General features: G+C 47.5%; 1 protein-coding gene across 1 annotated transcript in view; it reads left to right on the forward strand.

Annotated features, from left to right (window-relative positions):
* Window positions 1-23,307, forward strand: part of DYM (dymeclin) — a 372,708-nt gene extending 349,401 nt beyond the window's left edge. Inside the window, exon 17 of the mRNA XM_060122074.1 lies at window positions 21,049-23,307. Coding sequence (XP_059978057.1) covers window positions 21,049-21,198 — 150 coding nt within the window. The 3' untranslated portion in view covers window positions 21,199-23,307. The remainder of the gene's footprint in view (window positions 1-21,048) is intronic.
* Window positions 23,308-26,605: the final 3,298 nt, after the last annotated feature.

A 26,605-nucleotide genomic window follows, 5' to 3' on the forward strand; every position in this document is an offset into this window, starting at 1 on the left:
CATTTGGTTGGGCTCTTGGTATAGTCACAACAGATGATGCAGACCCATCAGCCAGATGGCAAAGGAGACCATTATTTTTGTATGCACCATTGTGTTAAAATACCGTGTTTGTTAAATCATCGGTGGTTATGATTAAAATGTAAATATTAACACAAAGGAAGGAAGGATGCATGGGTGAACAGGTCACCTTACAAGAGGGATTTAATCAGAAGTTTTATCTTAACATCCTTCATCAGAAAGTGTTTTGTATGTTCACTGGGATGGAGAAACGGTGCAAGATGTATCAACAGTGTAAATTACTCGCAATAAAACACAACATTCTCTCTTCCTTAAGAAAGTAAAGCAGTAGTTTAAAAGCCCGGAACTCAGATGTCATCCCTTTCATGCTGAGCATACAATAGTTCTCTTTAGGGGAAATTTATAGTTCCACCTTGTTTTCTTATTTATCCCAAATTTTGATTTTCTTAAGAAAATGAAACATATGTTCTACATTCCTTTCTCTAAGTAAACCCCAAGTATAAAAGTGTTTTATTATTTAAGTGTTCCCTATATCCAAGTTCTAAAATATAGTATGTTGATTATTTAAATTTAGAATTTCCCTTAGAAATATCCTTTAAAATGTTCTGGGGGCTTCCCTGGTGGCGCAGTGGTTGAGAGTCCGCCTGCCGATGCAGGGGACGCGGGTTCATGCCCCGGTCTGGGAGGATCCCACATGCCGCGGAGCAGCTGGGCCCGTGAGCCATGGCTGCTGAGCCTGCACGTCCGGAGCCTGTGCTCCGCAACGGGAGAGGCCACAACAGTGAGAGGCCCGCGTACCGCAAAAAAAAAAAATGTTTTGGAATGTTTTCAAGGTAAATTCTAATTTTAGTTAATGTTCATGCTTGCAGTGTATAACACACTGAGTTATCCGTGGTTAGTCCCTGAAAGTAAATTAAGAGATAAGCAATGCATGTTTCTTTATTTTTTAATATTTATTTTATTTATTATTTATTTTTATTTATTTATTTTGGCTGTGCCGGGTCTTAGTTGCAGCATGCGGGATCTTCCTTGCGGCATGCGGGATCTTTAGTTGCAGCATGCCGACTTCTTAGTTGTGGCATGCAGACTTCTTAGTTGCAGCATGCGGACCTCTCTTAGTTGCTGCATGCATGCGGGATCTAGTTCCCCAACCAAGGATCGAACCTGGGCCCCCTGCATTGGGAGTGAGGAGTCTTACCCACCGGACCACCAGGGAAGTCCCAACAATGCATGTTTCTTTATTGAAATATGTAAATTTGGAATAATTAGAGCCTGTGTTATAAAGCATAAGACTCCTTCTCGTAAACCATTGTCATGTTTTGGAAATGACTACAGATCTTCAAATGCTTCACCTACAGATGTTTTACTTGCCTTCTGAGGCATTGCTTTGAAAAATAGATAGATAGACCAAGCAACCAACCAAAATGGAGAAGGGAGGGGTCCCTCTATTCCCAGTTTTCCTTTGTCTTTGTGACCTTTGTCACAGGGCAGGAGACGGGCTCTTTTATGGCCCTTCTGTGGCATTGCTTCTGTGGACAAGGCAAGGATCGGCCCAGCAGCCCTGCCTGGCCCTTTTTGGGCCCCCAGCCCCGCGTGAGTCACTTCAACATCAGCTCCCTGCCACTGGCAGAGCAGGCCTCATCAGCAGTAATGGTTTACAGATGAGGTAACTAAGTGTCAAAGGGGTGACGTTATTTGTCCAAGTTTGTTAGTGTCAGAGCCAAGTCTAAAATTCAGACATCCTGAATTTTCCCTCCATTATACCTGTCAGAGCCTAGATGGGAGAGAGACATATTAGTCTGAAAGGTTTATGCTTCCTTAACATAGTGTTTATTTCAGTTTCAAATAATTGGTAGGTATGACCACTGCCATGAGGAGCATTAAGTACCAACTGCCTGCCTTTTACAACCTCCAGTCTGCCTGAGCTGGGGAATTAAAAGGGACCGGAGTCCAAATGACCTGCCTGGCCCAGTCTAGGCTTTCAGAGTGTGAATGACAGGGCCGGCCCCCTCAGTTGGTATTTGCATTTGTCCCACCTCTGCCTGTCCCCACTGCACACAGAGCCACTGCCGCGGAGGAAACGGGAACAAGCACAGCTCCCAGCCTCCTTGCCTTGCTCTTTCTGACCACCGTTCTCCCCAGGTCTTTGGCCCTCTGGGTACCTGTCCTGCTGTTTAAGACTTGCAGATAATTTAGCTCTTTTTCCTCAATTTTAGAATTTCCATTCAGCCCAAAACACATTTGAATCTTTTACTCAGGTTGCTTTGCACCTAATGGGGCTTAAATATAGCTGCAGCATCTTTAGCACAGTTCTTCTGACTAATAAACAATTTATGATTTTTCTTTTGTCCTCGGTTGCTATACCTGCCTTTCAGGAACTGCCCTCATTTTCAAGAACTTGAGAGTGAAACTTTGAAATTGGAGGAATTCCAGAAGAGGCTGCATCCTTACAGGGTTTTAAAAAAATAGTGTCATTTAGTGGGGGACAGAAGTGTGAGGGCCCAGACGAAGGATGAAGTTCCAGCTTCTTGAAAGTGTGGAGGAAGGGGTCTGGGGGCGGCTGAGAAAGCCGTGGGTTAGAATGTTTCATGACAGTCACTTGTCACTACCTGGTCCCCCTGCCTGTTCTGGGGCCACAAGCCAGTAAAGAAACCAGTCCCTTTTGAATCCTATGCCCGCGTTCCTGAGAGGAACCAGGTGAAGGTGTGTGGCTAGATCAGAGAAAAACGCACACCTAAAAGGATCTGCGTTAACGAGGCTGAGGGCCAGGACTACTGCCTCCATATACAAAGGACATTCCTTTTTATTCTTTTCTTTTTTCTTTCTTTCTTTCTTTTCTTTCTTTCATTTTCGCCTGCGTTTGGTCTTCATTGCTGTGCTCGGACTTTCTCTAGTTATGGTGAGCGAGGGCTACTCTTCGTTGCCGTGCGTGGGCTTCTCATTGCAGTGGCTTCTCGTTGCGGAGCACGGGCTCTAGGCGAGCGGGCTTCAGTAATTGTGGCACATGAGCTCAGTAGTTGTGGCTCGTGGGCTCTAGAGCGCAGGCTTAGTAGTTGTGGCACATGGACTTAGTTGCTCCACGGCATGTGGGATCTTCCCCAACCAGGGATCGAACCCATGTCCCCTGTATTGGCAGGCGGATTCTTAACCACTGCGCCACCAGGGAAGCCCCAGGACAGTCCTTTTTATTTTACATTTCCAGTTTGCGAAATACCCCTTTTCAAGACTGTACAGAGGGGAAAGGGTAGATGTGATGCTTTGACCCAGTACATGAGCCGTGTCAGCGGAAAGCCTGGGGCTCCGGGAGCAGCCCGCTTCACAGCGTGTAGAGTCACTCTTTTCTGGGCCTCCTGGTCCTGGTGGTTATTACCACAGCTTTGCCACCTCTGAGCACTTTTTTTTTTTAATCTGCCTGTAGTATTATTGCTTATTCATAAAGTTGTAAAACATTCCCTTTATAAGAAAATTATGGGAAAAAAATTGAAGTCACGTGCATTTATACCAGTGCAGTTAAATTTCCAGCCTGCCCTGAAGCCTGCACAATACTCCATTTTAGATATGGGGGCCAGTTTTTAAACTTCTAACAACACACTAAGACATGAAACTTAAAACCTGTGTTTTTTGGTATAGGAAAGGGTAAAAGCAGGATTCATGAATGGCAAAGAATAGGCTTTTGCAAATGGAAGATTTGATCTGTGTTTCAGCTTCCAAGTGGTAACGTCTTCACGTTCATTCCGTGAGTGTCTTTCCGTGAGTGTCTTCCGTGAGCTCTCCGTGAGTGTCTTCCTCAGTGGCATGTGATCTGAGATCCAGGTCATACTTGATTTGTGATCACATCAACTGTGCCTTGTTTAGTATCCTCTCTCTGTGTTCGTTTTGGAAAGCAGAGAATTTGAAGTATTTTTCTTTTCTGCCATAATATTGACAATAAAAATACCTTCTCTTTAGTGGGCTGTTTAGTTGTTCTGTTTCATTATGGTGCTAGAATTAAGAAGGACCCTGAGCCTGTTGCGTGGCTGTCAGGTCTCTCTGAATTGTCTTAAAGGTCCTGCCTCTATTTCAGGGAAGTGGGAACAGAGAGTGATAGCTGAAGAAATGGGAATGTGACTGGAATGACTTGGGAAACTCTGACGTCTTCTTCAGCCCCCTCCCTCCCTCCGCATTTCTCATTTGCTGGCTGGGCTGGGAGTCCCTCTCTACCCTCACAGCAGGGCCAGCACCAGCGCAATCACTGGCTGGCGGGGAGTGCGGAGGGGCTGAGGGGGGCAGGGCAGGGGTGCTTGTTACTTAGTAGTCAGCCACTGGCCGCTGGTTCATTCATTCTGTATAAGCCCTCCCAGGGTATTTCTTGGAACCCTAGAGGGAAACATGTCTGTGTCTAGCCTTTTCCATTCTTCAGCTCATCATAATCTTTGCCTTCCCGTTCTCACTGCAGGGAGACCTTTGTCCAAGTAATGGGATTAAAATTATCGACCCAAAGCCCATGAGCAACTTGCCTGTTTGGCCACTCTGCACTTTGGGGGAGTTGTGCATATGGCCCTGAGCTATTAAGAAGATGGGCCACGAGTAGGATCCTACATGACCCATTCAGAACTTCAAGCCAAAGAGAATGTTACTACTGTGGATTAGAAAGAGCTCTTGACACTTCATGTTCTGAATCTGTCTCCCATTAACGTCAGCATCATTCAAGACAGCAGTAACCTAAGACTCATTAGTTATTTGTGAAATGATTGCATACTAGTGGAACTAGGAAGCTCCTAGCAAAATTTGCACTTACTAGATCGTCTTGAAGCACCATTTTTTCAAACCATCCTTTCCCTTTTTTTCCTCCCTAATTACCTTTACTTTGTTTTCAGGCTCCACACAGATGGTTCCTAGCTTCTGTCTGTGTCTTAGGACCAGCATAACCAGTGGCCCAAAATACTTATTTCTTGTTAGGTCTCCACCACGTTTTAGTCTTGCCACCTGAAATAAATGGTTGTTACTGTAAGCCTCAGTTTCCCCACATGCCAGTTGAGGGAGCTGTCAAGACGGTGTCTGAGTCCTTCCAACCCCACTGTGCTGGGATGCCTTTGCCATTCTGCAGTCTCCACCCTTCCCGATTCGTGAGAACTTTACTCCCACACATGGCTCCTCCAGAACTGAAATTCTTTTTCTCTCAGGTCCTTCTTTCCCTTCTTCCTTCCTGAGTCACAGAATAATTGGGGCCCAAGAATTTGCATTTCTAACAAGTGCCTACCCGGGTGATGGTGATGCTACTGGTCTGTGGATCTCATTTCTCTAACGCAAATTTGGGTGGTGAGAAGGAATGGGTGTAGTTTGTTGGGGGAAATGTCACACACACACACAAAACGTATATATCACCGTTATCACTGCCACCTCTACCCCCAGTCATTTGAATAAACTTCACCACTTTTCTTACGTTCTTCACAGCCTGATACCCTGATGCCTGAAGAGTCCAGGAAGAATAAAGTACAATTCAAACTCTGAGCCCAGTCCACCTTAAGAACCTCAGCCCTCACTGCCTACCCCCATGTTCCTTTGCCTACTGTCTGCCCCCCAGCCCCTGAACCCACTCTTCCTTCTTGCCTTGCTTGTCCCTGCCTGAAGTGGCTTCCTTGCCCCTTCTCTACATGCCTGTACAGCCTAGGTCCCCCTGCCTCCATGAAGACTGTCCCAGACGTGACAGATGTATTGATCTCTTCCTGCTGAAAACTGTTCAGTAGTTCACTCTCTATATCACTCTTCTCGGTATTTAACAATGAGATTGATGTTTAAATGTTTAGTTTGTACATTTACATTTTGTCTCCTTACTAGATTTTCAGCCCGTTGAGAGTCTGAACTTTGCTTTATACTTGCCATAGCCCACAGTGTTTTCCACATAACAAATTGGTTAACTGATTAAGATGGAGTGAGAAGAGAGGAGGAAGAAGTTTGGTGAATGTGGGAGCCTCTGGCCTTTCATGTACTTGTGCATATTTTGAAATTTCTAAATCTTAAACTTTCAAAATCAAAACTTTTGCAAGTTTACATCACAACCACTTTTTTTAAAACTATAAAATAAAATGTGTCCTGTATTCCGGAGATGAGATATTTTATACAGATCTTTTAGTTAGTTCTTCTGTGATTATAACATAGTAGGTATAAATTCTAAATTATATACATCTGTGATGGTCCAAGTTAGAGGGAGGAGTATTACACCATTTCAGTTATTTTAGCTTTACAGTTTAATGTATAGTCAGGTAGGTGCCCCTCCGTTTTCTTTTTTGGTCCTAGTTCTCAAATCGCATAACTGTAGTGTGCTAGTGTTTCTCTCATTCCACCTCCTGCCCTTCAGTGATGTACCCCACCACCCACTTTGCTCTGTCTTTGCTTCTTCCTGTTCATGTTTTCCCTGAGAAAAATTAGACAAACTGCTTTGATTAGTGCTTTCTGATGCATTCATTGCTTATCTCCTGTCTTGAGGTTTTCAACCAATTGAGTGTTTCACAATTGATAGCTATTTTACAAATAGAACACAGTGAGGTGGCTCAGCGGTTAAGAATCCGTCTGCCGATGCAGGGGACACAGGTGCGAGCCCTGGTCCGGGAAGATCCCACATGCCACGGAGCAGCTAAGCCCGTGCGCCACAAATACTGGGCCTGTGCTCTAGAGCCTGCGAGCCACAACTACTGAGCCCACACATCTAGAGCCCGTGCTCCGCAACAAGAGAAGCCACCGCAATGAGAAGCCCGCACACCGCAACGAAGAGTAGCCCCCTCTCACCGCAACTAGAGAAAGCCCGCATGCAGCAACAAAGACCCAATGCAGCTGGGCTCGTGAGCCATGGCCGCTGAGCCTGCGCATCCGGAGCCTGTGCTCCGCAACGGGAGAGGCCACAACAGTGAGAGGCCCGTGTACCGCAAAAAAAAAAAAAAAAAAACAAGCTTTTGAGTCATTTAATAATATGTTTACTGGCTTCAAGGGGATAAAAAACACAACTATTTTATCAATAGCATTTTTTTTTTTAATTTTTGGAAAGTGTCAGCTGTTTCCCGAAAAGGAACGAGCCTGAGTCTGAGGGGCGTTTTGGGCTGAGGTAATGAATGTGTTCCCTATCTTAGAACAATTTCTTGAAGAAATCAACTTATACACTAGTCATTTAATATGAATTCCAGTTAACTTGGTGGACTTATGACTGTTAAGGATTTTTGTGGTTTTATTTGTACACTTTTGTACCTTTTCAAAATTGGGAGCCTCTTCTAGTGCTGATATTCTGTGATTCCAGGATCTCTTAGTGTCAAGGCTCAGGAAAGTAAAACGAATTTTTCTAGCTTACCTAGACCTGTCTAGCTGAAGCTGGGGGAGCCCATCTTCTAGATTGCTCTGCCTGACATTGACATAACCATCCCTGAGTGAAATCTAAGGTGGACTCACTTGCTAACAGCAAATAGGATTATCAGGAATCATCTGGAGCATTCCGCTTCTGTTCCTTTTCCTCTAGATTTCCTCATTCCCTTTGTTAGTCCTCATGACTGTAGAGAAGGAAACAAACCTAATTTTCTGCTTTTGATTCATTGATCACACATGTTGGAGTAACCACGGGGCCAGGACTGTTGCATCTGACAGGAAGTCACAGGTCCGGCTCTTCCACTCACGGATCATGCTTGCATCACTGGGAGATACAGCCACAGGAAGCACTGAGACTGAACTTTATGTTGTAAAATGCTTACCTTTAGAATCATGGGATTTAAGTGGGATTTTCTCCAAGGAGATTGACGAAAACGTCATTGGTTTAGCAACCACAAGGCTTTCATATAACACTGGGAATAGATTGTCCTTTCCGTAAGCAGAGGAAAAAATCCTCTTATATAGTAGATGCATGGGACGTTGATTCTCAGAGCCTCATTTCAACTTCTTGCTAAGGAATAATTAAGGCATGACTTTTCTAAGAATGGGTGATGCCCCTTGAAGGCTTGAAAAACTGTCACATTTGCTGATAACGTAAATCCTAAGAATGTTCAAAGGAGATAACTCTTAAGAAATCAAAGACAACTTCCTATCTGTGCACTTGTCTTAGTAGGAATTCTGTTTCCCGGATATCTCTTTGACGTACTGTGGCACAGGCTGTCTTCTTGCCTGATACAATCACCCAGACTCTCCTTCACTTAGAGGCACGTCAGTCTGGGCAGGAGCGTGCCAGCAAGGCCTCTCATGTACCCTTGCCCCCATGCCCGCCACATGCCGCCCACGTGTAACTCCCAGCATGGACACTTCATACGTGGCAGAGATCCTTGCTTTGCCAGAATTGGCCTAAACATGATTCAGAATCTTTCTCCAAATCTGCATCTCCCACTCCCACTTAATTCACATATTAATCTGAAAAAAAATTAGTGTAAAGAAATATTGTCACAGACACGGTAGTTAGGACTTATGTGTTACATTTTGAGGCCATATCCTCCCCTTTTTTAAAAAAAACATATTACAGTCTTGACAAGAGTAAAAAGTAAAGGGCTCATTAAAAATGGAACTTGTCTCCGTTTACATATTATACATCAGTTCGTGACTAGTGCACGAGCTCACTTTATGTTCCATAATTAGATATATTGAAATATAAAATATGACCATCACCATCTAGATTAATGTCATCCATTATTCGGGATCTGATTTTCCTAGGTAAGTGACAATATGACGGTGGTAGGATAGTGGTAAGCGAGGAGAACAGGCAGTTTGAGAAGTAAATTAATCCATTAGGTTTGAAGTATTGCCCCCAAATCCCAGTTAAGTCAGTTCATTTGCTTCTCAAAGTGACATGGGCTTAGTTTGGCTCATTTTATCCCAAATAAATTTGGGCAGTTATTCCACTAACTCACCCCGTGCAGGACTCAATTTTCCCAACTCATTTCCCCCCCACCATAACTCTGAGTTTTTCTACAAACAGCAGTTTTTACCTCTTTGTTCATTCATTCCTTTATTCACTCACTCAACAAATATATCTGTTAAGCCCCTGGCCATATTCTAAGCACTGGTAGATGCATCAGTGGGGAAGAAAAAAAAAATCTCTGCCCTCATGGAGCTTATATTCTACTTAGACTTTTATTTCATAGTAATGCATTTATTTTTCTGACATCTCACTCTCTTGGCCAGGTATCTGAGCCCTGGCCAAAATAATGAGCCCACTGCAGGAAGGGCAAGCAATTCCAATTATCTGTGGCTCCCCCTCTGGGCTCGCTTTCAGCACAAAAAGTTCTGCCAGTAAATTCTCTACTTTTGCCCTTCATCTGCCACCGTGGAATCAAAACGTTCTCCTCTTCCCAGGCTTCTGAATTGGAATTGATTTGCCTTCAAAACAGCGGCTTTGACTCAATACTGCAGCTCAGTCTTCTTGAGTTTACACACTTGGCAACTTCCACTGCCATCTCAGCTCTAATGACTTTTTTTTTTTTAATTTATTTTACTTTTGGCTGCTTTGTTTCTTTCTTGCTGTGCGTGGCTTTTTCTAGTTGCGGTGAGCGGGGGCCACTCTTCGGTGCGGTGCGCGGGCTTCTCATTGCAGTGGCTTCTCTTATTGCAGAGCACAGGCTCTAGGCACACGGGCTTCAGCAGTTGTGGCTCGCGGGCTCTAGAGCGCAGGCTCAGTAGTTGTGGCTCACGGGCTCTAGAGCACAGGCTCAGTAGTTGTGGTGCACGGGCTTAGTTGCTCCACGGCATGTGGGATCTTCCCGGACCAGGGCTTGAACCCGTGTCCCCTGCACTGGCAGGTGGATTCTTAACCACTGCGCCACCAGGGAAGCCTGAACTAATGACTTTTAAATTAGACACTTCTAACTGCAGCGTACCTATTCTCTCAACTCTAAGCTCACCGAATGGACACTTGTTGTCCCAGCCTTCAAGGCCCCTCCCTGTCTGCGCACTGTCCTTCCAACAGCGTCCCCGGCTGCTGGCCTTCGAGCCTGGGCGCTGGTCCCACACGACTCGCCAGGCCCACGGGTGAGCCATCGGCCTCGCTGTTTGCTCACAGGGGTCTCTCTCCATGCAATGCCAGCTTCCTCTCTGCCCCCCAGTCCCTCCCCCACAGGTCATAACCCATCTGTCAAAGCCTTTCTCAAACTTCCCCTGCGGCGGGAGAACCTGCCCTTACTTCCTTCTCCTTTGGGCCGCCCCAGCAGCCCCCAGAAAAGAGAGAAATTTCAAACTGAAGACATCCTCCTTTTCATGACCCACCTCAACCTGGACCTGTGAGAGAAGGGTCTAACAGGGACATTTGCTCAGGCTTCAGATTCCAGTGGGCTTCCAATTCTGGCTGATGGCATGATGGTGGACAGCTCATCACAAGTGTGGGTTCAACATTCTGTTGTATCCTCCGTTTTCCTAAGAGTTTTTTTATTTTTTGCCACCGGTCACAGACATCATTAGTGTCACTTGTAATACTCAGAGGTGGTCGCCTGGCCTGAGCTTTCAGGACAGGTGTCCGCTCACCTTGTAGCTCTCTTCTTGGTGGTAACTTACTTCCCAGGGAGCCCCTGAGGTCCCCGCTGCCCAGCCAGCCATCGTGCTCTTAGATATGCAAAGTATTATAACTGTCTTCTGAGCCACCTCATGGTGGGCTTCTTAACTTTAGCTTTGTACGTCTTCATTTGTAACTTGTAATCAATGGCCCTTTATAATTTTCTGTATTTTGAATTTAATTTTGAAACTGATTTGCATAAAATGGGACTGCTCCACCTTCAGTGTTGCTGTTATTCATAGACCAGTGCTTATCTCCTTTTTGTCAAGTTAAGTAATATTTGTCCATTTGCAGCTCATTCCATCACACATAGAAAAGCCTGCAGATCAGGCCTGTTCAGACCATAATTTCGCTGAATTATTATTTTTATTTTATTTATTTTTTGCTGTGTGGGTCTTTGTTGCTGCGAGCGGGGGCTACTCTTCTTGCGGTGTGTGGGCTTCTCATTGCGGTGGCTTCTCGTTGCAGAGCACAGGCTCTAGGCATGCAGACTTCAGTAGTTGTGGCATGCAGGCTCAGTAGTTGTGGCGCAAGGGCTTAGTTACTCCGCGGCATGTGGGATCTTCCCGGAACAGGGATCAAACCCGTGTCCCCTGCATTGGCAGGCAGATTCTTAACCACTGCACCACCAGGGAAGCTCAGTTTAGCTGAACTGATCATATAGATAGATGCTTCTCCTAGAGTTTGCTGTTCAAAGCCACCTACAGTCTTCCAACCCCGGTGTTGGCCAGTCTGCCTGGGAGAGCAGCCTTCCGGGGCAGTGCCCTTCCATGTTGTGTCATGCTCCCACTGTTCTCATTCGTTCTGCTAAATCCCCTGTCAGAGGAGCAGCAGTTATTCCTCTTTCTTTCCTCTATGGCCTCAAGCACAATGCTTCGTATACAGTTGGCTCTTACCAGTGTTTAGTTTAAGGACCCATCACTGAAGGACCAGCGTTTACACAATGAGAGTAAATGAGGGAAGGAATGGTAGGGAAACTGGCTCATCCCAAATTCACCTGTGAATAAAATAATTGCATGTAAATGCCTACCTGGATATCTTATGACAAAAGCTTGAAACAGGGTACTTTCCATCTGCATGGAACCTGCCCACCACAGCCCACGTGTGTGCTGCCAGCAGTAACTCACCTCGTCCATCCTGTCCCACGCCCTCTCCCAGCAGTGCTGGCCTGCCTCACTACTGACCATCACCCATCACTTGTCTGTTCAGAGGCTTGAAACAGTCTTTGAAAGAATTTTTTGTCATGTGCTATATAGCTATTTGATTTTAAATTGCACTAAACTTTCTGGAAACATGCCAGGGGCTTGCTAGAGTTTCTGATGCTATCTGTATAATGGTGGAAGGGGGAAAACTCCATTGAACTTTTGTGGTAATAAAATTATTGCAGTTGAGCCCTACATCTGTTCACTGAACTTCCTGTGGGTTTTCACCAGATCACGTGACTGAAGCAGAGACAGTCTTTAAAGCTTTTGGTCTGCTTATTATACCCGAACCTCAACCACCAAATCAGACCTTTGCTTCGTCTCTGGGCTGGGCGTCCGGGCGTCCCACTGCGGTGGGTTGATTCACTGGAGCTGATAAAAACATTCCGGCCAAACTTGAGAGTCTAGCATTACCTCTGGCTCCAAAAGTCAAAACAACAAGATTGCTGTAAGTAGCTTTGGATTGAGACCAAGCTCCAAGCTTGAGAGATGGTTTTTCCCTCCTTGTTGAGCTGAGTCACAAGACAACTGTCTCAGAAAGAGAGGGGCGAAAGCCTGGGCCTGTGGTGACCAGCATCCCGCCCTCTGCTAGCCCCTTCCAGATGAATGCTTGCCGTAACTGTCAAATCAAAGCCCCCGTCCCCCCAGACCTCCTTCCTCCGCTCTCCCAGAGCCTTAATGGGTCCTCAAGCACATGCACCCAGCAGTCACTGGCTGGAGCCCACAGGGCCCTGAGAAGGGGAGAGGGGAGATGAGGTAGCGGTGGGGGAAGGCCCAGGTGGCCTGAGCCCTGCTGGCCGGGTCAGGAGTGAAGACGCTCTCAAGTGAGGAAGCTGGGCTTCCCCAGCCATCACAGGATGGCATTAGCGTTCTTCACAGGCTTGAAAAGAACATCAAGGAACGAGTGATTTTTTTCTAGGTTGTTGATCTGGCATTCAGACTATGACATTTCTTGGGCTGAATTCTGACAAAATGTGTCCCCAGTGTCATTAGTGCTAAATAAAACCCTTTGCCTTTCTTTTCCTTAGCTCTCAGACTTCTAAGAGGATTAAAGGAGCACTTTTTTTCTTTTTCTTTTTTTTTTGACCGCACGGCTTGTGGGATCTTAGTTCCCTGACCAGGGATAGAACCCAGGCCACGGCAGTGAAAGCGCTGGGTCCTAACCACTGGAGTGCCAGGGAAGTCCCGAGGAGCACATGTTTTTAAGAAAGTCTGTTTCACTCTCAGCCCATGTGGGCTCTCTGTCTGTCTAGACTGACAGGGAGACTTGGGGGCTGTCAAACTTGGTGCAGCTTGGACACAGCTAGTTACGCCGAGGCTGCATTCCCGTTCAGTCAGGTCAACTGAACAGTGTTTTCCAAACTCTTTTGCGATTTATGCCTATTATTCACCCTTTTAAATTGTTCCCAGTACACTGTCTTAAAAACAACTCATTGCAGGAAAAAGGAATCTTGTGCTTTGTTATGTTCACTTTGTTATAGCCCGTCCTAGAGAACATGCTCTGTTTTTCTTGCTAATTATGCTTTATCCCCCTTTATGAACCTTTTAAGTGCTGGTGAAAAGTTTCAAGCAGGTAACTCAAGAAATAATATCAGAAACTAACATACCATTGTAAAGCAATTATACTCCAATAAAGATGTTAAAAAATTGTATAAAGAATTAAAAAAACAGAGTTACAGGAAAGTTGCAAAAAATATATATATATATATATATATATCTCTCACAGCTCACTTGTAGCCTTGAGGCGAGAGGAACTGGTGCTGGAGCTCAAGGGGCGTGCGAGCGTGCTGTCTGCAGTGTTCGGGTTTTGCTCGTAATAGAAGTGTGTCCCTGCTGCTCTGTTTGTGCTTGCTCTTTGGGTTCCCGCATGTCCAGTGGTGCACGCTCCATGGAAGGGGCCAGGCCTTCATTCTCTAGCACAGACGGGGCCACGCCTGGGACCTCAGCCCACTTAGCCACGAGCTCTCAGGCCACAGCAGCTCAATCATGGTCTCCCGTTTGTCTTGATTTTAAGCAATTGGGAGTCTCAGTCTTTAAAACCAACTGCTGTCAACCCACAGGACAGCTCAGGAACCTTCAGATATTGACCTTCTCCGCTGAGACTGCCCCCAGGTGAAGCCTGGCTAAGTGCAAACCAGCAAGTGCCTGACTTGGGGGTTCCCGCTGAACCCAACTCATTCAGCCCTTTCTCCAGGTGGGCCCAGCAGAGCCCGGGAGGCATGCAGAGAATGCCAGTGTGTAGACCTTACTGGGGTCATCTCGTAAAACCACACCCAAAGGAATCAGAAGGACCTTAAAGGTCCTTCATTTTACACAAGGTGAGACACCTGAGTCCTGGAGAAATGCTGTGACTGGCCCCAAACTCTTCAGCCTGCCAGTAGCTGAGCCAAGACAGAGCCAAGGCCTCCTGACCCCCAGCCTGGGGTCACCTGGACTCCAGAGCCGGAGATCAGTTCCATCCCTTCCCCGTGAGGACACTCAGGCACAAAAGGCTAGCAACTTGGTGGCCGGGGGACATGGAAGAAGTGTTTGAGGCACACTATCATTACTGGAAAGACATGGAAGCCTCCCGTCCATGCAGGATATAGACATTTTCAAGAAGCACGCAGCTGAGCACCTGTTGACTCTGGAGAGGCCGCAGAGGAGAGGTGCAGTTTCATTCAGCCTCTGGCTCTACCGCTTCCTAGCTCTGTCCTCTTTGGCGTGTTATTTATCCTTTTGAACCTTGGTTTTCTTAGTCATTCAGTAGAGTTAATATGTGTCACAGGATTATGTGCAGATTTGAAGTCATGCGCTTGTTCATTTAACTCATCATTCAACAAGCATCTCCTAAGTGTCAGTAGTATGCCAGGTGCTCGCAAGGTCCCTGCCCTCCTGGGGCTTGTATTCTAGTGGGGAAGCAGATGGTACCTGAGTAAACAAACACATGCACAAGCTAATCCCCAATTGCCATGAAGGAGATACGCCGATGAGCTGAGAGGTGCCGCTTTTGCTACCCGGGTGGTCGTCGGCGAAGTGAAAAGCACCGGCACGTGGGCACTGTCAGCGTGTCACTTCCCCTGAGCGGGGTGGGCCCTGTGAGCTAGCAGAAGGCCCGGTGTCGGCGTCCTCGCTCCTGGTCACCTCAGCCGCTTCAGCCAGGGCCCCTCGGGGTTAGATGCCACACCCCTGTCGGAGGTCGTTGAACATGCCACATAATCAGCCAGGGAGACGGTGAGCCTGGTGTCAAATACGGCTTAGAGGTGACCCTTCTCTTCTCATCACACGGCCGCACGCTCCCCTCAGCTGAGTTGAGTTAAACAGCTACGTCACAGGATTGTGGGCAGACATGAAGCCACGCGTTCGTTCACTTAACTCACCGTTCACCAAGTGAGGACTCTGAGACGGACAGAAGGCAGTTCTTCAGAACCTAGCTTCTTGCAGTGACAGAACTTTGTTCTTTAAAAATGTTAATGGGGGCTTCCCTGGTGGCGCAGCGGTTGAGAGTCCGCCTGCCGATGCAGGGGACACGGGTTCGAGCCCTGGTCTGGGAAGATCCCACATGCCACGGGGCAACTAGGCCCGTGAGCCACAACTGCTGAGCCTGCGCGTCTGGAGCCTGTGCCCCGCAACAAGAGAGGCCACGACAGTGAAAGGCCCGCGCACTGCGATGAAGAGAGGCCCCCGCTTGCCACAACTAGAGAAAGCCCTCGCACAGAAACGAAGACCCAACACAGCCAAAAATAAAATAAAATAAAAAAATAAAAAAAAAAGACAATTACACAAGACAATAATTATAAAAAAAAAAAAAAAATGTTAATGGGGGGCTTCCCTGGTGGCGCAGTGGTTGGGAGTCCGCCTGCCGATGCAGGGGACACGGGTTCATGCCCCGGTCCAGGAGGATCCCACATGCCGCGGAGCGGCTGGGCCCGTGAGCCATGGCCACTGAGCCTGCGCGTCTGGAACCTGTGCTCCGCAAAAAAAAAAAATATTAATGCAGATGAGTCTGTCGCTTTTAAGCCATTTGTCAGCACTTGTTCCTGGGTTTTCACGTGGGGAGGCCCAGGTTCTTTATGTTTCTTTTTTTTAATAAATTTATTTATTTTATTATTTTATTTTATCTATTTATGGGTTTTGGTTGTGTTGGGTCTTCATTGCTGTGTGCGGGCTTTTCTCTGGTTGAGGCGAGTGGGGGGCTACTCTTCGTTGCGGTGTGCGGGCTTCTCATTGCGGTGGCTTCTCTTGTTGCGGAGCACGGGCCCTAAGCGTGTGGGCTTCAGTAGTTATGGCTCGCGGGCTCTAGAGCACAGGCTCAGTAGTTGTGGCGCGTGGGCTTAGTTGCTCCGCGGCATGTGGGATATTCCTGGATCAGGGCTCAAATCTGTGTCCCCTGCATTGGCAGGCGGATTCTTAACCACTGTGCCACCAGGGAAATCCTATGTTTCTGTTATTAATAACAGAGTCAGGAAACAGGGTTGCCAAGTGAGAAGTGTCCAGTTGGGTAGAATAAGAGACACGGGCTTAGGACCAGGCCAGGGGGTATTTCTAGTCTTTAGATTTGATCACTGAAAGTTCTAAAATAAGAGCATACCTTACATTTGCATATCACTTCAATGTCAGTCATAATAGCCAACATTTACTGAGTGCTTCGTCAAAAGTGTGTGAGGCGCTTTTCCATGGCTCATCTCATTTCTGTGAAATAGAACGGTTAAATTCAAAGTCTCAGAGTAGAGTAAACTCCACCTTTTAAGAGCCTGAGTCTGAGTGAGGGTACAAGACTTGTCCCAAGTCACCTGGCTAATACGGACTGGACTTCCTTTCAGCTCTTAAATGCTGAGATTGTATACATCTTATTCACAGCTATGTTTTTAGTACTGTGCTTGCTACACAGTAGGCCCTCAGTAAGTATTTGCTGAATGAATGAATGAATGAATGAGGAAAGGTGGGGCTAGGGCTCGGATCATATGCCTGCTTTTCAGGTACTTTTTCTAGTTACTTCGAAGATTAAATGAGTAACTATATGTCAAGTGTTTGAACATTCCTCCTATGTAATACGTAGTCAGTTATGGTAGCTATAAACGTTACCCATAATCTCAGAATTAATTAAGTTTTTATGGAGAACTTCCATAGAAATAATCATTGATCAGCTTGAAAAACTTCATAATGAAATACATTGCTGTTGTCAGGTAAAGTTGATGCTTTTTTATAGTATTTTTTATGTACTATTTTATATTATATATGGATATTCTTGCCACTCTGGATATCACCCTACATTGAGATTTTGTTTACGACACTTACTCCAGAGTAAGATGGATTACTGTTTTGAGTTAAACTCAAGCCAAGACTAAAAACGAGGCATTGTCAGCTCCGTTTTTACCAGGTGGTGGGAAGGGTAACCATGGGGGTTCCTGGTGGCCTTTTCCTAGACCTGCCTGTGTGTGATCTAAAGGCAGTCTTGGATTCATTACTCTTCCTAACTGGAAAGTCATCAGAATTTCCCCAAACCCATGAGGACGGGTAAACTTAGTGCCGGCACATGAACATAGTGCCACCTCACTGAGCAGGTTTTGCCTGAGTTTCTCTAATTCAGTTGGAGGGAATTCTTAGGAAAGCAGCTTGCTCGTTTTACTTCCCATCCCACCCTCCCTGGAGGTGCAGAGAGCAGTCTCGGGTAAGTTGCCTCACACCCTTTCCTAAGGCCTGTCTTCCTAGGAACACCCCTAAATACGTCACTCGCTGGAGAAAAGGTTTCACATCTTTTAGTCATTTTTATCACCATGAGCAAGAAGGCTTATTGATGACGTTACCACTTAGAAATGTAGGAGGTTATTATTCCAGCTGAAAGAGGCCATGCGGGGGGCTCTGGCCTTTTCAGACCACCACCTCTGCTCCCCCAGCCCCTCACTTCTCTCCAAGACAGCATGAGAAGTTTTCTAAAGTTGAGGCCATTCCAAGAACTAGGACTTGCGTCCTCATTATTAGGGGGTAAAGTTCTTTTCTTCTTCACACACAGTCCCCCATACTTTCTTGATTCTTGACATCATTGTGGGTTCGGTCATTTCTATCAGGACCAGTAGTGTGTGTGCTGCATTCTGTCCATACGGTGAAAGGGCACAGGACTGACCCCGAAGGGCCCCATGGAGCCTTGGAGAATTGGATTTTAGGACAAAGCACTAGGGTGGCTATGACCGTGGTATCTTTTCAAACTGACCTTCCCACCCATTCAGACCCAGGCTTCAATCTTGACTCCAGCCCACAGGCTGTGTGACCTAGCTGCTCCAGGCCCCGCTTCACCTTCCATTGGTGGGGTTGGCCACGTGGGCCTCAGCAGGACAGCGTGGTGACTGACCGCGACACGAGTGGGGAGCCTCCAGAGCGACCTGGTGCCCAGGGAGTGCTCGGTTGGTGGCGGCTGCTTGCCGCACCCTAACCACTGCAAAGGCAGACTTTTCATAGAAAAGAAGATCATTGTGTGGCTACCTATAAGACACCTGATTCCATGACAGAGGCCTATTGCCGCCTCCAGGAACCCTGTCCCCACACCTGAGAACCCCATGCCAGGCCGGAAGCAGCACAGAACATGTGAGGAGGCTCATCAAGGATGCCCCAGGCCCCCAGAGACCACCCAGCTGCTGAGCGGCTATGGTGCACCCAGAGAGTGGGGGAGATTTGGCCCAGGGTGGGAGGGATTCAAGGAGACTTACTGAGTGGATGACAAGGGAATGGAAAGCTGGGGGACCTAGCTGAATTCCAGTCAGATCAGTACGTGCTGGAAGTAGTGTCATACCCCTGAGCTGATCACACCTTGTCAGCCAGACTGACCCCACGAGCGCAGTGGGAGAAGTTGTCCTCTGCACTGTAATCATTATGGCCCTCAGCACACACGGAGACGTCCAGCCTTACACTGATGATAATAAAGAACTGATTTGAAACACTGGTGGTCCTAAAAGTCTGAGTAGTTTTGCAAAGTATGGGGTAAAAAGTGTATGAGGGAGGATATAGGGGTAGGCAGTGCTGGAGTCTGGGCCACTTATAAAACCCATTTGTGTATATTCTGTATTTACTGATGCCCTGGGAGCTGTGGAATAGAATTGGTTTTCGTTAAAGCCATAACAGATGGGGGATGTGCCGTCTGTGGTATGCTGAAGTAACATCCATGACCAGAGGACCCTCCTTTGCACGAATTCCTATACAGTTCTTTAAGATTTAGCTCAAAACTCACCTTGCCACAAAGCATTTCCTGCTTAACGCCGCCCCTCTGGCATCATTCTGGAACTCTGAGGATCCAGCACTTAGATGTTTAGTCTTAATCATTGCAAATGTTGTCTTAAAAATCTCTAACTCTGGGGCTTCCCTGGTGGCGCAGTGGTTGAGAGTCCACCTGCCGATGCAGGGGACATGGGTTCGTGCCCCGGTCCGGGAAGATCCCACATGCCGCGGAGCGGCTGGGCCCGTGAGCCATGGCCGCTGAGCCTGCGCGTCCGGAGCCTGTGCTCCGCAACGGGAGAGGCCACAACAGTGAGAGGCCCGCGTACTGCAAAAAAAAAAAAAAAACCTCTAACTCTGGGTGTGTGTGTGGCTCCCCTACTCCCTCCACCCCCTTTTCTCTTTAAAATCTTTTAAATCCACCCAACTAGGGTCATTTTAGTTCAGGCCCATTTGCCCTTCACCTGGACCAGGCCCTGTCCCAGCCGGATGCCCTCCATTTCTCCACTCTGTGATCGGAGTGGTCCCTGCACAGAGCCACTCTCATCTGGTCCCCTTCTGAGACCCTTCAAAGGCTTCCGGGCCCTTCACGTGGAGGCCAGGATTCTTCACGTGGCGGCGTCCTCCCCTCTGGGCCCTGCTCGCCAGGGCTTACTTTCCCCCCGCCCCTCCTCTTCCCTCCAGCGTCAAGCACCTCATGCCTTCCCTCCGTGCTGCTCCCTCAGAAAGAACACGCTTCCCTCTTCATCTGGCTGCCCCTCCCCACCTCCCTCAGGTCTCGAGCCCCTAGTCCTTCCCTTCTTCCTACTCTGTTATCATTGTTTTGTTGCTGCTGCTGCTTCTGTTTGTCCCTCTGCTCCACGAGAAGGCACCTTCTGTGAGGACAGGGACTGTGTATCTCCAGGCCCTGGTGCACACGTGGCCTGGTGCAGAGAAGCAGACGTTCACCCAGTATGATAATCAATGAATAACTCACATAAGAGGGATTGAAAAAGATAATATACCTAAAGTATTTATCATTGTGCCTGGGACATGTTGGTCCTTATATGGGTCATTGATTCATTCATCAAATTGTTTCTTAAGTGTCTGGCCACCCTTTAAGGGGACACAGCGGCAAACACAACGAGCATAGAAATCTCTGCCCTCGTGGGCCACACGTTGTGTGTGTGTGTGTTTCCCCTCTTGTCCCTTTCAGCCCCCTCCCGCGACCTTCCGCCATACCCCTCGTCTTAGGACACTGTTGCCCTCTTCTCCCCGCCCCACCTGGGACACAGGTCACCAAACTGCAGCCACTCCTGTCAGAATCACCTTCGCCTGGGAGGCAGCCCTGGGGCTTTTAGTAGATGCCAGCAGCCCCTCAGGCTGCTGAAGGAGGAATTACTTCCTCTGCCCTGGCTGGAATAAATAGGTCAGGAGTAAAATTAGAAAATCAAAAGCCCGAATCCTGGTGAAACGCTGCAGTGGAAGTGCTACTTACAGGACCTCAAAACTGCATGTGTTCTCACTTATCAGCCGGGACTGCAGAGAGCGGCCCGGTCGCCTGGAAGCCTTTGTAGAGCCAGGAATCACCTCCACTGCACCCGCCGCAAAGCCGGAGCATCCCCACCGCCCCCTCCGCCAGGAGGAGGAAGAGGGGGCTTGAGCTGTGCAGAGCCGCTGCTGCCCCCAGCCCTGACCGAGGCCCGCCGTGGGCGCTGCCTGCCCGCACAGTCAAGGCTGAGGAGCTGTGAAGAGAAGTCTTCACCTCCACGGTGACGCAGCCCTGAGAGGGAAGCGTCTCAAGGAGGCCCAGCCATCAGTATCCCAGTGGTGTGGTAGATAGTCTTTGTTGAACGCTGTCTGTACCTGGGCTGTACCTGGGCGGGGCCTGTTTCCCTCCCTGAGGTTTCTCACCCCACCTCGTCCCGTCCAGGTCCCTGCTCCTCTCAGCACACTGACGTCCCTGACCAGGGCCGGTGGGGTTGTGCCCTTCCTACAGGTGATTCACATGTCCTCCAGAGTCATCTGGAAGCTGGATCTGTGGCCCCGGGGCTCACAGGCCCTCCGACCAGTCAGGGAAGGTGGGCTCCCTGCACCCTGCACACACGCCGCGTATAAACTGCTGCTGCTTTCCAATGGGGCTGTGAGATTGATTACATCATCCTGTTTTCGTTGCAGAAATTTCCAGAACTGAAATTCAAATATGTGGAAGAGGAGCAGCCCGAGGAGTTTTTTATCCCCTATGTCTGGTCCCTGGTGTACAACTCAGCAGTAGGCCTGTACTGGAACCCTCAGGACATCCAGCTGTTCACGATGGATTCCGACTGAGGACGGGACGCCGTCTCCCACCCTGACCCCCTCCAGCCAAGCAGCCCTTCTAGTCATTTTCTTTCTGGGGAACAGAGGTAGACAGATTCCCTGGTGCGTCTTCTGTTAAAGAGGGTCACACAGTCGTGTTTTCCTTGCACACTTGGGTTTGGAGAATTGGTGCCAGTTGGCAGTAGATCACTCAGTTTAGATTATAGTGCAAAAAGGGAGGGGAGTTACACGACAATAATAAATGTAAAAACCTGCTATTTCACATGCAATTTTATTTCTAAACCAAAAATCTAGAGCTTTTCCAGGAACCTGATGCCTTAGGCGTATAACACTGTACCAGTACATACTTCTTTTTCTTTTCTTTCTTTTCTTTTTTTTTCTTTTCCCCCCCTGCATGTTCAGGATTTTTGTTTTGGTCATGTGTGTGTGTGTTTCAACATTGAGAAATACCAACCTGAAAAGATGACAAGACAGGAATTAATAAGGAAATGAAGCCGTGTATGCATGCAGTTGCCTTTCAGAAGGCCCATGATATAAGCCTGCGCGGTTGGATATAAGCCTTTAGATCCTGGAATCTTTCCCTCAAAGAAAGAAGTGGCTCCTTCTCATGCAGCCCGGATTAGCTTTTTTGTGGATTTGGCCTCTGAGCTGTAGCTGAATTAAGTTGGAGTCTAGACTAATAGGAGAAAAAGGAGACCGATTTGATTAATACAGTATTCCACATGAGAGTAAACACATGTTTTTCTCTCCGCTTCTGACTTTGTTTAAACTCTTTGGGGCCTGTGTGATCGCAGTTGTCTCCCTGAGCTTCTCTGAGGGAAACAGCCGCTGGGGTCGCCCTGAGCAGAGCAGTGGGCACTGAGGACAGAGGGGACCTGCCTTTCGAGTCACGCTCTAGGTCCATGGCCACCCCTTCACGGCCTAGTTTCACTCTCAAAGACACAAGAAGTATTTGCTTTTCTGCATAGGAAGCACATAATCCCAGATGAGACCGACCGAGCACCCGTTTCAGCTTGCCGTTGCCTAATCTGTATCGGAGGCAGCTTCTCTCCCCGTCCCTGTGTCCCCGGCCTGGAGGCTGGAGTCATTTTGGTTCATCACCATCTTCTGAGGGTCTGGGAGGAGACAGCTTCTGTCACACCGAGCTCTGGGAAAGGCTGAAAGCATGACGTGTCAGTGCACGTCCGTGTGGTTTCCGCTCATGAAAAGCCTGGCCGCTCCATCGCCTCAGCAGCCTCTGAGGTCGGCCAGGCGGTTTCACCTTCATCAGGACAGGGGCTGAGACCGAAGCCCCCTGCAGCTGACTGACTGAGGAAGGGCCGTCACTGGCGGGTGGACCCAGGAGGCGTGTGCGGCCTGCCCGCTGCTTCCTCGGCCTCAGGCCTCTGACGTGTCTGCACGAGTGGCTGGGGACTCTGGTTCTTGCCTAAGGTCGCACGGACAGGGCCTCAGACCCGCAGACGAGTCATGTGAAGCGCTTCTGCGTAGTCTGGCTCGTGGGGAGAGGCAGTTGGAAGGTGGAAGGAGGAATCCTCCAGTCAGAAAGGGGACATGATCGGATTATCATTTCAGGTAGCAATTATTTTTATTTCCTATATGGGAACGTGATATATAGCTTTAATTTGTTTCCAAAGCACTTTGATCTGCTTTCCTTCATTTAAACCAAAACACAATTTTTAAAGGGTCACATGGAGCAGCTGAGCCCCTGGTAGGACCCCAGAACTAAGAGTCACTGGGCTGCAGGACCGTCAGTTCTTGTGACAGGAGGAGATATGGTCCCCCAGAACTTGGTCATCGAGCGCAAACTACCAAGGAAGCCTTGACGAGGGAGTCCTGCAGTCTCTTCCCCAGGCCACCTGGCTCACCAGGTGCCCCCAAAGCCCCGTTCTCTGGCAGTGTCCTCTCCCTCCCTCCCCGCCACTTTTAATTAATCACACAGTAGAAGTGCTCGCTGGCCTAAAAGCTCAGCTGGGGCTACAGCCTCGGAGGAAGTGTGTGAGTACACACTCCCAGACACCACTGCATCACTGCTTCCACTCTGCAAATCCGCCAGGAGTCTCCTCTTTATTTTTGTGGAAGATTTATTACATGACAATAAATTTAAATGATAAACTTGAATTATGCTTGCATTAATTTGCTTAGAAATTGTTTGGTTTTCCACAAAGTAAAAATGTGTAGAATGAGGCAATACAGGACCATCATGTGTTTGAATGTAAATTAACATCTGATTTTACCCAAGATACGGAGCTGTTATTGCAATGTGTCATCTCTTCAACAAAGGGTTCTGTCATAATATTTATTTTTAAAAGAATGTGCCCCTTTCAATAGCACCTTTCCTATCGAGAGTTCAAGGCACTGTGCAAAAAAGCTTCAGAATTATAACTCTGGTTCCCACATCACCCACTGAGGCTGGTGTCACAGGATCTGTAAACAACAGCCTCGCAAGGTTGGCATCACAGGATGGCCACCATTCAACAGTGCAGATGGAAGCAAGGCTGTGGAGCAGCTCAAGGACAAAGACAGAGAAAGGAAAGAAAAGAAGATCCCCGGAGCACAGAAAGTACACTGCACACACAGTCCTCTCCTTCGGAAGGAAATCGCAGGAACTGTAGAAGACGGAGAGAGGAAAGAACATAGGACCAGTGTCAATCAGAACACTCAGTAGCTTCCTCCAGCTTGTTTAGGGTACCCCCAAGAGGAACGTTTAGTGGGGGGGTGCTTTTAGGCCCTAAATTTCTTAATGTATCACTCTTTAGGCAACATACTGCCCTGTAGGTTCTGTGGAGCCAGGGTTTTGCATTAGACGTTGTAGCTCTCTGCATAACTGAGTCACTGCTTTCCAGAGCCATAAATTAGAGGTGTGGTACTTTCTGATACTTTATAAGCTTGAGTTTGCAAGGTCAACCCCTTGGTCTCTTAATCTCCTGCTAAGCACTATGCCTGCAGTTTCTGTAGCTGCCATTTGATATTAGGGGCTGATCCCTGGGCATACTGACACCAAATTCAGGGCTATTCCAGTGTCCTACGTCGCTTCCAGGAGTCAGGGAGCTTCTAGTCTCTGACAAAGAGCCATGCTTCCTATGAATATGACACAGCTGAGGAATGGATTATAGCACAAGCCACAGCAAATAATGCATTTTTATTTTTTAAGAATTCAAAGCATAAAATTTGATCTCATTAGGGTACGTCCGTTTGGGATCTCCCACCCAAAGCCAGGGAGATTCATCAGGAGCTCCCCACCCGCTTGATCAGGTCATGTATGGCAACCCCTACCGTCCTGACTTCACAAAGCTATCAAAAGTGCCAGCTACTCAGACACAGCCTCTGGAAGTAGCAGAAGCTCCCCTCCAGAAGGAAAGCAGTCTCATACGACTAACCAGGTAATGCTTCACGATTCTGTTGGCTCTGGGCTGACTGCAACAAAATTTTAAAATATTTCATCCAGATTTCCGAGTTCCCCTTAGCTGGAGGGTTGGTTTGGATTACCTGGTGCTCCATTACTATCAGCAGACTATCTTTCATGGGTACTGTGACCCAGCTTCTAAATCACCTCAGTCACCGAATGTGGATTGAGGTGAAACCAGATTACTAGTGGCCCCAGTGCTTAGCAAATGTATGTTCTCTCTGGAGGACATGAACTGTTACAGACTGAATGTATCCTCCAAATTTCACGTATTGAGCCCTAACCCCCAGTGTGATGGTATGAGTAGGTAGAGCCTTTGGGAAGTAACTAGGTTTAGGTGAGGTCATGATGGTGGAGCCCCATGATGAGATTAGTGCCCTTATAAGAAGAGACATGAGAGAAATCTTTCTCTCCAACATGTGGAGACACAGCGAAGAGACCACTGTTTATAAGCCAGGAGGAAAGCCCTCACCAGGAATGTAATCAACCAGCACCTTAATCTTGGACTTTCCAACCTTTTCATACTTTTCAGAACTGAGAAATCAATGTCTCTTGTTTAAGCCACCCAGTCTATGGTATTTTGTTATAACAGCCCAAGCTGACTTAAGACAGGAGCACAACCCAAGGCCTCAAATTATTTCTGTTACAGTCAAATATCCAGGTATATGAGAAGACCAAATAATATAAATTACATGAATTAAAACCAGAGGGAAGGGCTCCCCTGGTGGCACAGTGGTTGAGAGTCCACCTGCCGATGCAGGGGATACGGGTTCATGCCCCGGTCCAGGAAGATCCTACATGCCGCGGAGCGGCTGGGCCCGTGAGCCATGGCCACTGAGCCTGCGCGTCCGGAGCCTGTGTTCCGCAACGGGAGAGGCCACAACAGTGAGAGGCCTGCGTACAGCAAAAAAAAAAAAAAATACCAGAGGGGGAAAATGGGCATTTTCCAGATGCCCATGCTCCAGATGTCTCACAGAATTTGAAACACCTGTGCTTTCTGTGTTAAAGGAAAAAAAAGCACATGCCCAAGAATTTCAGAGAATTAGAAACAATAAAAGGGACCAAGTGGAAATTCTAGAACTGAAAAATATAACAAAAATGCAGAATAATTCAGTGGATGGGCTCAAGAAGAGGTGAAAAGTCAAAGTTATAGAAAATCAAGTTACAGAAAATTTCAACAATGCAATTAGAAAACTTGCAATTCTATAACTTGAGTAAGGTGAAAAGTCAGAGCAAAACCAGAATCAAAAAGATAGGGCTTCCCTGGTGGTGCAGTGGTTAAGAATCCACCTGCCGATGCAGGGGACACGGGTTTAAGCCCAGGTCTGGGAAGATCCCACATGCCCCAGAGCAACTAAGCCCATGCACCACAACTACTGAGCCTGTGCTCTAGAGACCATGAGCCACAACTACTGAGCCTGTGAGCCACAATTACTGAGCCCGCGGGCCACAACTACTGAAGCCTGCACACGTAGAGCCCGTGGTCCACAACAAGAGAAGCCACCGCTTGCCGCAACTAGAGAAAGCCCACGTGCAGCAACAAAGACCCACTGCAGCCAAAAATAAATAAATTTTAAAAAGATAGCAAATAGAGGGTTAAGAGACATGAAGGATACAGTGAGGATATCAAAAGCGTAAAAGAGTGGGATAGTTAAATAAATATTGGCTGAGAACTTTTCCAAAAATCATGAAATATTTCAAACCATGAATTCAAGAAGGCCCAACAAATCGCAAATGGGATAAATAAAACACAATCCACACCTAGACACATCACAGTAAAACTGTTGAAAACCAAAGAAAAGGAAAAATTTTAAAGCTACTGAGGGGTGAGGCATGGGTAGGAGAGGGATTACCATCAAAGGAGCAACAATTAAACTGACAGCTAACTTCTCAGCAGAAGCAGCCTTTGAAGTGCTGAAAGAAAATGACTGCCAACCTAGAATTTTCTAATTGGGGAAAATATCCTGCAAGCATGCGGAAGAAATAAAGACATTTTTACATAAACAGCTGGAA

This window comes from Lagenorhynchus albirostris, chromosome 14, assembly GCF_949774975.1.
Source record: "Lagenorhynchus albirostris chromosome 14, mLagAlb1.1, whole genome shotgun sequence".
NCBI lineage: Eukaryota > Metazoa > Chordata > Mammalia > Artiodactyla > Delphinidae > Lagenorhynchus > Lagenorhynchus albirostris.